This window comes from Thalassophryne amazonica, chromosome 15 (genome assembly GCF_902500255.1).
Source record: "Thalassophryne amazonica chromosome 15, fThaAma1.1, whole genome shotgun sequence".
NCBI classification, from domain to species: Eukaryota; Metazoa; Chordata; class Actinopteri; order Batrachoidiformes; family Batrachoididae; genus Thalassophryne; species Thalassophryne amazonica.
In genome coordinates, this window is record NC_047117.1 from 6279641 (window position 1) to 6289640 (window position 10000).

General features: G+C 42.5%; 1 protein-coding gene across 1 annotated transcript in view; it reads left to right on the plus strand.

Moving 5' to 3' along the window:
- The window catches only part of LOC117525758 (B-cell receptor CD22-like), a 46577-nt gene that overhangs the window by 24642 nt on the left and 11935 nt on the right, over nt 1-10000 (plus strand). The window contains exons 8-9 of the mRNA XM_034187692.1: nt 2607-2690; nt 7277-7280. Coding sequence (XP_034043583.1) covers nt 2607-2690; nt 7277-7280 — 88 coding nt within the window. The remainder of the gene's footprint in view (nt 1-2606; nt 2691-7276; nt 7281-10000) is intronic.

Genomic DNA, 10000 nt, shown 5'->3' on the forward strand with positions numbered 1-10000 from the left:
GAGAGAAAGAGAGAGCGTGTGTGAGTGAGAGAGAGAGAGAGAAAGTGTTTGTGTGTGTGTGTGAGAGAGAGAGATAGTGTGTGTGTGAGAGAGAGAGAGAGACAGAGTGTGTGAGAGTGTGAGAGAGAGTGTGTGTGTGTGTGAGAGTGAGAGAGAGAGAGAGAGAGAAAGTGTTCGTGTTAGAGAGAGAAAGTGTTCGTCTGAGAGAGAGAGCATGTGTGTGAGAGAGAAAGAAAGTGTTCATGTGAGAGTGTGAGAGAGTGTGTGTGTGTGTGTGAGAGAGAGAAAGTGTTTGTGTGAGAGAGAGAGAGCGTGTGTGAGAGTGAGAGAAAGTGTTCGTGTGAGAGAGAGTGCGTGTGTGTGTGTGTGTGTGTGTGAGAGAAAGTGTTCGTGTGAGAGAGAGAGAAAGTGTTCGTGTGAGAGAGAGATAGTGTTTGTGAGACTGAGAGAGAGAGAGTGTTCGTGTGTGTGAGAGAAAGTGTTCGTGTGAGAGAGAGAAAGTGTTCGTGTGAGAGAGAGAAAGTGTTTGTGTGAGAGAGAAAGTGTTTGTGTGAGAGAGAGAGAAAATTAAGGTAATATTTTGCATGAACATTACTGAGTGGAACGGAGACAAACTAATGAAGCTTGAAAAACTTAAATTAAATAACTTGACTAACTAATAACACCAAAACCTTTAAATTAAATTGGTTAAAATGAATTAACAGTGTAGAGGACAAAGCAAATTAAGTATACAAAACCACTTAATTAAATGCGTTGCTAAACTTGGGTTTGTCTGACTATAAGTGTCTTGTGTGAACTCAGTGGCTGAGTTAGAATTTCTTTAAAAAACATGCAAATTGCTATTTTAGGGTTTTGTTTTGTTTTGTTTTTAAACTGAGCAAATAATTTGTTTTAGAGTGTGGAACACTCCAAAGAATATTTCACTTCTGTGAACTGATCCTCATAATGTGTAAAGTGAAATCAAAATATCAGCATGGCTGCAGCTTTGAACACTGTTGCAAACAGCCCCGGCCTCCCCTATTACCGTTATAACTGGTCTGCTGTCCCAATAAAGATCACAGCTTTGACCCCCTAAAACAAACAAAAAACATCACTCATTCGTTTTATCTTAAATTTTCATCTTCGTTTCCACACCAGGAGCAACATTCGGGAATAAATCCGAGCAGCTCGTCACCTGAGCTGAAGTGGATCCAGAGGAGTCAGTCCGCAGCTGGCAGAGGTGGATGCGCTCCTTTCCACCCCGCAGTAAAGAGCGCAGATCAGCAGCCTCCGTGACGTGTGCGCGCTGACAGTGTGAATGAAGCCTGACACGGTTTATAACGAGTCAGACAAACGACTCTCCTCCAACCGGGATGTGCAATTGTCATTAAACCATGAGAAAGATCTGATGTGCGCACCTCCATGCACCTCCAAAAGGATCCCCGCCAAACTTTGGTGTCATTGATTTGATGAGTTTTGTCCCGTTTTAAACCTCCGAAGAGTTCTTCAACTTACTCCAACAAAACACACGGAGACAAAATAAAAATAAATAAATATAACCCAAACGTCGTCGTCACCATCATCTCTTCCTGCCTGACTGACTGACAGCAGCAGCTGTAGCGTCACGTATTTCACTGACTGTAGCAATCTAACGTTCCCGCATTTTTGTAGCAAGGGCTAAAATTCCGGCGCCCCAAAGCCATTAATTTTGTCAATGTTGATTTGCCAAATATTTATTAATTTTCCCTAGCAACTACATACAATTGGTTATTTCGCTGAACTTCAAGGGCGCTTTGAATGAGCGCCCAAGACAAGGAATGATACGTTCTCTGCTTCTGTCGGTGGAAATGCACTGTTGAATGAGAGTCAGTTGGAGGAAGTGTTGTTTTAATCATTCATATTACATGTAGGCACATACTATTAAATAAAACTGACATTGATAATACTTTTTAAATATATATATATATTATGACTTTTCCCCTCCACATCTAGGAGGGCAGCGCCCGAGCGCACCCTATGGGCCAGCCGCCACTGCAATAAACTTAAAAAAATGCAATTAACCAAGGCTAAAACAGAAATTCCCTCCTGACTGCAAGATGACTTACCTCGCCCTCGGACATCAGTAACAAAATGGGAGAGGAAAGGTGCGAAAACGCTACTTATAGAGGGCAGTGTCACATTAAAAGGTGACCGTAAGGGGACAGGTGCATATTAAAGTTCCACATACTGACCTGGAGGCCCAACCTGTCAGGTATTAACTAAAATAAATGAATAACAATAAAATAAAGGTTACACAGATTTTGTGTAATTATACCAATAACTATTGTAAAACATATTTTACATACACACATTGCTGCTGTATAATTGACCCTGTTACACAAGACCTTATTAAAATACCAAAAAAAGGTGCTTAATGCTTCGTGAGGTAGGATAGTTTTAGATATGTAAACAGACTGTATAATTTATTGCACATGTTGATATGTGTTACTGAATGTCCGTGTTTGTGGGGGTGATGGAGGCAACAGCTGTTCCTTAGCCTATTTGTCTGTGTCCTTAGAGTGCAGTACCTCTTCCCATACGGCAGATGAGCAAACAGGGAATGTCCCGGGTGGCTGTTGTCCTTGGAGATGGCCCGTGCTTTCCTCTGCAAGTGCTCAACATGCACAGAGTCTAAGTCCGGGAGCTCAGCTCCTACAATCCTCTGTGCCTCTGTGTGAGAGATATTTTCTGTCCTCTGCTGTGCAGCTGCTGTACCACACTGTGCAGCCCTGGCAGAGAATGCTCTCGATGGTGCTTTTCTACAAGTTCCTGAGCAACTGTGGAGTCAGACCAGCCTGCTTCAGCTTCCTCTCATTGTTGTCCCTGAAAAGGCGTACCACTGTAGTGTTGTGTGCAAACTTTATCAGGTTGTTGGAGGCGTGAGCGGGCACACAGTCCTGGGTGGAGAGAGTGAAGAGTGCTGGAATGAACACACACCCCTGTGTTCATGGTTATGGTGCCAACATTTTTTTTATGTAATTTTGAAGAAGAAATGCTCTGGGCATCCAATATTAATGTGTTTTTAACCTTTCAAACATTATTTATGAACTGCACATAACATAAAACACTTTACAAAGGCCCATTGATATGTGAGAAAGGGACATGGAGGGAATGGCCTCTGACCTCAAGCACTGATTGGCTATTAGCCCAAACCACTCTTTTAAAATATGAATCACTGCTTTCTGGTTTGTAGCAAAGCCCCGCCCACTGCACTACTCGATTTGTTAGACATCACAAGTTCAGCCTGTCGGTGCTGAAGGCTGCTGTCACACAAACTGATATAGCAGAAGTTAGCAGTGTGCAGACTGGAGCTGTGTCAGCTGTATTTATTTAACTGTTTATTTTATTTATAGCTCCTTGCACTTTTTTGTGTGAATGTCATGTTAAAAGCCTCTGTGAATTAAACATGCTGCAAAACATTGAAAGAAAGATTTGGGTTAAGAATGTGTTATTACTAAATTTTGCCACCTTTTTGACACATTTTACTGCAGGCAAATATCAGCCTGATATATCAGTATTGGCCTCCAAACCTTCCCGATAATTGGTATCGTACCTTAAAAATCCATACAGTTGACCTCTACCAATTAGTAATAAGATTATGTTAAACAGTTGTATTGGTGATGTTTGTTCAGTGGTCTGATGTCGTTTGCACCACAGACACACTTATTTTTGGAAATATGTCAATTAGAAAGCTTTATATAAACATTCTTTTATGGGAGACGTCTTTGGAACACCAGCGGCTGTGTGTGTTTCTTCAGGTAAAACTGGAGTTGCGTCAGGAAGGGCATCCGGTGTAAAACTTGTGCCAAATACAGATGCGGATCTGGCTGTATCCGCTGTGGTGACTCCAAACAGAACGGGAGCAGCCGAATGGACAATAACAACATATAAAACATCCTTTTAATCAGCAGCACATGTTATCAGTATCATCTGTATTTTATATGTTTCCCACTTGGACAGAACACCTCTGCAAGTCAGTCAAAACCTGTGCCATCAGCTGAGCTCAGAGCACTCACCCTAGTCAAACAAACCCAACAGTGAGGGTGTAACAAACTCGGCACAGTCCATATTATTACATGTGTCTATGAGGGAAATATGTTGGGGTGCATTGTGGACAAACTGCATCATTTTGTGTTGCATAATATGTCCTCCTATATGCACGGCTATAGCACACAGACAAGCACGTCTTGCAGCTGGCACAGCCACCTTCCGCTCTGAGGAAAAAAAAAATAAAAAATACCAAGGTTCAGCACCATGGACAGTTCCCGCTGGAGTCTGTATGGTAGAGTGACCAGACGGAAGTCACTCCTAAAAGGCACATGGCAGCCCACCTGGAGTTTACCAAAAGGCACCTGAAGGACTCTCAGACCATGAGAAACAAAATTCTCTGGTCTGATGAGACAAAGATTGAACTCTTTGGTGTGAATGCCAGCGTCATGTTTGGAGAAAGCGAGGCACCATCCCTACTAGTGCAGCAGATAAGAGAATATTTAGAGGGGAATCCTGCGAATGGTGACAAAAGCATCAAATTTGGCAGAAATACTCTTCAGACAATCCTCTTTTGAAAAAAACGATTGGCCACTTGACTTTTCAATTGGTGGTCAGGTAGGGGTCAATTGAAGAATTACACAGAGGTCAAAATTAAAAGATGCTCCAATAATATTGAAAAATATTCCACATTATTTGCCTGATCATAAAGATTCCAAAAAGGTGTCGTTTGGACAATCTGTGACTGAATTCTATGGAGTTACAGGATAAAAACAGCAAGAATGGTGACAAAGGTCAGTTTCATTTTGTACAGGGGTCAAAAGTTAAAGTTGCTCCAATTTTGGTAAAACATGATGCAAATTACTAGTTGAGTTAACACAGTTCTAAAAAGGAATAGTTTGGACCATGTATCATCCTTACTTATCATGTTACGGGGTAACATATGTCAGATGTCATAGAATCGAATAGATGTAGACCTTGTTTGACCTTTACTTTGGAGACCAAACATTCAACACTGTCAACATTATCCCATTTATTAATTCTATTAGCTCAACCAATAATTTGCATCACATTTTACCAAAATTGGAGCAACTTTAACTTTTGACCCCTATACAAAATGCTGCTAGGTGTTACCGTTGTTAGCTGAGAGCGAGATAAAGTCGTGTACCACCGCCGTCGCCAAAATGAGTGAATTTTAGATACCATACAAAAGTATTGATGTGGATTTGGATATAGAATTACCGTTTCACATTTGATGGATTTGATGGATTTTCACATTTGATGGATTACTCTGTGCCCTAACCGCTGTTGGGGCAATGCTTGACGGTAAGCCTCACCGACCGAATTACCTACAGGAAAATAAACCATGCAAACGATGGAACTGAATTAGAATGGGAATAACCCCCTTGTGTCTGATGATTTGCGGACGTTCATGCTGCTATACGGTCGCAAATAACCATTTTACGGCGATGCATTAGCAAAGCCGTAAAACCCCTTTTTACCAAAAAAGCTCTATTTGCGACCGTATAACCAGCATGAACGTCCACAAATTATCAGACACAACAGGGTTATTCTCTACACAGTAAAATCTACTCTGCTGGGACAGCATTTAATCCCAGTCTACACAGAGTAAATTACAGTCTATCATAGAGTGAATCAGCTCGACAGTTGTCGCAGACTGAACGGTCCGCCCCGTAAACAATTTTCCATCCTGCCTCCACTGTGCATGTGTCATGCTAGAGCTCTGTGATAAAGTATATTTCACTGTATTTGGACTGGGATCAAATGCTATCCCAGCAGAGTAAATTTTACTCTGTTGGGATAGCACTGGGATAGCATCTGCTGTGTAATCATTACCCTGGGAGCAGAGGGGACCAGAGGGAATTATTCAATGCATACACATCTATATTACATACATATGTGAGGCTGGTTGTTGCTATCAAGTCAAAATACAACAACTGGATCTTCTGCTTTTTTTTTAAGACTCACTCTGGTTTATTTTACTTTTATCAGCTACATGAGGTCCTGCACAGGTTAAAGGGGAACAGAAACACCCACGGATTATTTATAGCATGAATAAACACAAAAAATGCATCCTTTTGATAGTTCAAGAAACACTAAAGACCATAAAACATCTGCAGCAAACCTTGTTTTAGTCGTGGTCAGAGAGGCTTTGACATCGACTGGCTGCTGCCATTTATGCAGGTCAGGCGGGTGACGTCACTGGTTGGGGGGAAGATGAGCCTCGTTTTGAGATTCATTGCCAGAGGCACCAACAACGATTATATAATCAGGGGTGGCCAAGTTCGGTCCTCGAGAGCCACCTTCCTGACACTCTTAGTTGTCTCCCTGCTCCAACACACCTGAATCCAATGAAAGACTCGTTAGCAGACTTTTAATGAGTCTTTTATTGGATTCAGGTGTGCTGGAGCAGGGAGACAACTAATAGCATCAGGAAGGTGGCTCTCGAGGACTGAACTTGGCCACCCCTGTATGACTACTAGAATCCGCACTCCAAATGCTGCACACTAAACGCCAACGTCCCTTCATGGACAGCAACATGACTCCTCCTAACCGCACAAAATATTGATGAAGTCCACAGATGTTAATGTATTTTCAATGGGGATTCACGACAGAACACACTCAGGAAAACACTTGCAAAATACATGTTAAAATGCCGTTCTGACCTGGATACCGAGCCAGTAAAATTAATTAACATTAAATCATGTCAGGAAAGTATTAAACTTACTCTGACACACACACATTCCTAAATATTAGTGTTGAAAGTTACACGGATCTGCGCTGCTGAACCGAGCTGCTGTTTTCAGCACAGTGCGGCTCCTAAAAACATCACCAAACATTTATATACATATATACAACCCCTGGCAATAATTATGGAATCACCGACCTCAGAGGATGTTCATTCAGTTGTTTAAATTTGTAGAAAAAAAGCAGATCACAGACATGACACAAAACTAAAGTCATTTCAAATGGCAACTTTCTGGCTTTAAGAAACACTATAAGAAATCAAGAAATAAAATTGTGGCAGTCAGTAACGGTTACTTTTTTAGACCAAGCAGACGGAAAAAAAATATGGACTCACTCAATTCTGAGGAATAAATTATGGAATCACCCTGTAAATTTTCATCCCCAAAACTAACACCTGCATCATATCAGATCTGCTCGTTAGTCTACATCTAAAAAGGAGTGATCACACCTTGGAGAGCTGTTGCACCAAGTGGACTGACATGAATCATGGCTCCAACACGAGAGATGTCAGTTGAAACAAAGGAGAGGATTATCAAACTCTTAAAAGAGGGTAAATCATCACGCAATGTTGCAAAAGATGTTGGTTGTTCACAGTCAGCTGTGTCTAAACTCTGGACCAAATACAAACAACATGGGAAGGTTGTTAAAGGCAAACATACTGGTAGACCAAGGAAGACATCAAAGCGTCAAGACAGAAAACTTAAAGCAATATGTCTCAAAAATCGAAAATGCACAACAAAACAAATGAGGAACGAATGGGAGGAAACTGGAGTCAACGTCTGTGACTGAAGTGTAAGAAACCGCCTAAAGGAAATGGGATTTACATACAGAAAAGCTAAACGAAAGCCATCATTAACACCTAAACAGAAAAAAAAACAAGGTTACAATGGGCTAAGGAAAAGCAATCGTGGACTGTGGATGACTGGATGAAAGTCATATTCAGTGATGAATCTCGACTCTGCATTGGGCAAGGTGATGATGCTGGAACTTTTGTTTGGTGCCTTTCCAATGAGATTTATAAAGATGACTGCCTGAAGAGAACATGTAAATTTCCACAGTCATTGATGATATGGGGCTGCATGTCAGGTAAAGGCACTGGGGAGATGGCTGTCATTACACCATCAATAAATGCACAAGTTTACGTTGATATTTTGGACACTTTTCTTATCCCATCAATTGAAAGGATGTTTGGGGATGACGAAATCATTTTTCAAGATGATAATGCATCTTGCCATACAGCAAAAACTGTGAAAACATTCCTTGCAAAAAGACACATAGGGTCAATGTCATGGCCTGCAAATAGTCCGGATCTTAATCCAATTGAAAATCTTTGGTGGAAGTTGAAGAAAATGGTCCATGACAAGGCTCCAACCTGCAAAGCTGATCTGGCAACAGCAATCAGAGAAAGTTGGAGCCAGATTGATGAAGAGTACTGTTTGTCACTCATTAAGTCCATGCCTCAGAGACTGCAAGCTGTTATAAAAGCCAGAGGTGGTGCAACAAAATACTTTTGTTTTTCATGATTCCATAATTTTTTCCTCAGAATTGAGTGATTCCATATTTTTTTCCCTCTGCTTGGTCTAAAAAAGTAACAGTTACTGACTGCCACAATTTTTTTCCTGATTTCTTATAGTGTTTCTTAAAGCCAGAAAGTTGCAATTTGAAATGACTTTAGTTTTGTGTCATGTCTGTGATCTACTTTTTTTCTACAAAATTAAACAACTGAATGAACATCCTCCGAGGCCAGTGATTCCATAATTTTTGCCAGGGGTTGTGTATATATATATATATATATATAGAGAGAGAGAGGAGGTACTGCTGGCCCACCACCACCAGATGGCGCCCTGCTTGATGTGCGGGCTTCAAGCACAGGAGGGCGTCATAGCAACCAGGAGTGACAGCTGTCACCCCTCATCAGCACCAGCTGTCACTCATTCACATCATACCACCACCACCATAAAGGCCGGACTGCAACTCCACCTCCCGGCCAAGAAATCAGCTACCTTGGAGGTAACTTCTCAGCTGTAGTCAACTCTGACAAATAATCTGAGCTCTTTTTGCAGCCGTTTTCCTGTGGTGTTGCCTTATCTGGGAGTTGGCGTCTGGTGTGATCAGCGACGGCTTCGCTTCACACTCCAACCAGATAAGTGGTTAGACAGGAGCTGCACGAGTGTGTGATTGGAGGTGGAGGTGCTCCCTCCCAAAAGAACACAGACGGTGGAATTACTGAGTGTGCGAACTCACACTCATCAATACTGTTTCTGTTCTCTGCCAGCAGTACCCGGTCTGACAGCTGGAGACGGTGGCCACCTGGGGGCCACCTGGGGCTCCAGGACTTGGCGGCTCCGGTGTTCTTCAGATCCGTTGGCGGTGAAGGCTGTGTGGGATCCGGCTCGGTTCTAGACGGACATCTCCTATCCTCAAGCCTGCCCACACGTCACTCAACATTTAATTGTCTGTGGTACCAAAACTGTGTTTGTCTGTATCCCGTTGTGCATTTCACAACATTAAATTGTTACTGTTTGGCTTTTCCATTGTCCGTTCATTTCGCGCCCCCTGTTGTGGGTCCGTGTTCCTACACTTTCACAACCATCAACCATCGCTTGAACAGCCAATGGAAGAGCGAGGTGAACAGGCGTCAGCAGGAGGCGTGTTGGGTGAGCTGCAGCAAATCTTGATCGCTTTCACTACTCGGCTGGACTTAGTCACCGAGCAGAATGTGATTCTCAATCGGAGGATGGAGGCTCTCACCGCCCGGGTGGAAGCGCAGGCTCAGGGCGCTGCTGCAGCACCTCCTCCCGCTGACCGGAGGCCTGAGACAGACATTCCGCTGGTCGTTCAACGAACCCCCCCACCATCCCCTGAAGCTTACATAAGCCCTCCGGAGCCGTACGGAGGCAGTGTTGAGACGTGCGCGGACTTCTTAATGCAGTGCTCGCTCGTCTTTTCACAACGTCCCATCATGTACGATTCAGACGCCAGCCGGGTGGCTTACGTAATAAACTTGCTTCGAGGAGAGGCACGCGCCTGGGCTACGGTGCTCTGGGAGCAGAATTCACGGCTCCTAATTAATTAAGTGGTTTTGTAAACTTAATTTAATTTAACTTAACTTAATTTGCTTTGTCCTCTACACTGTTAATTCATTTTAACCAATTTAATTTAAAGGTTTTGGTGTTATTAGTTAGTCAAGTTATTTAATTTAAGTTTTTCAAGCTTCTTTAGTTTG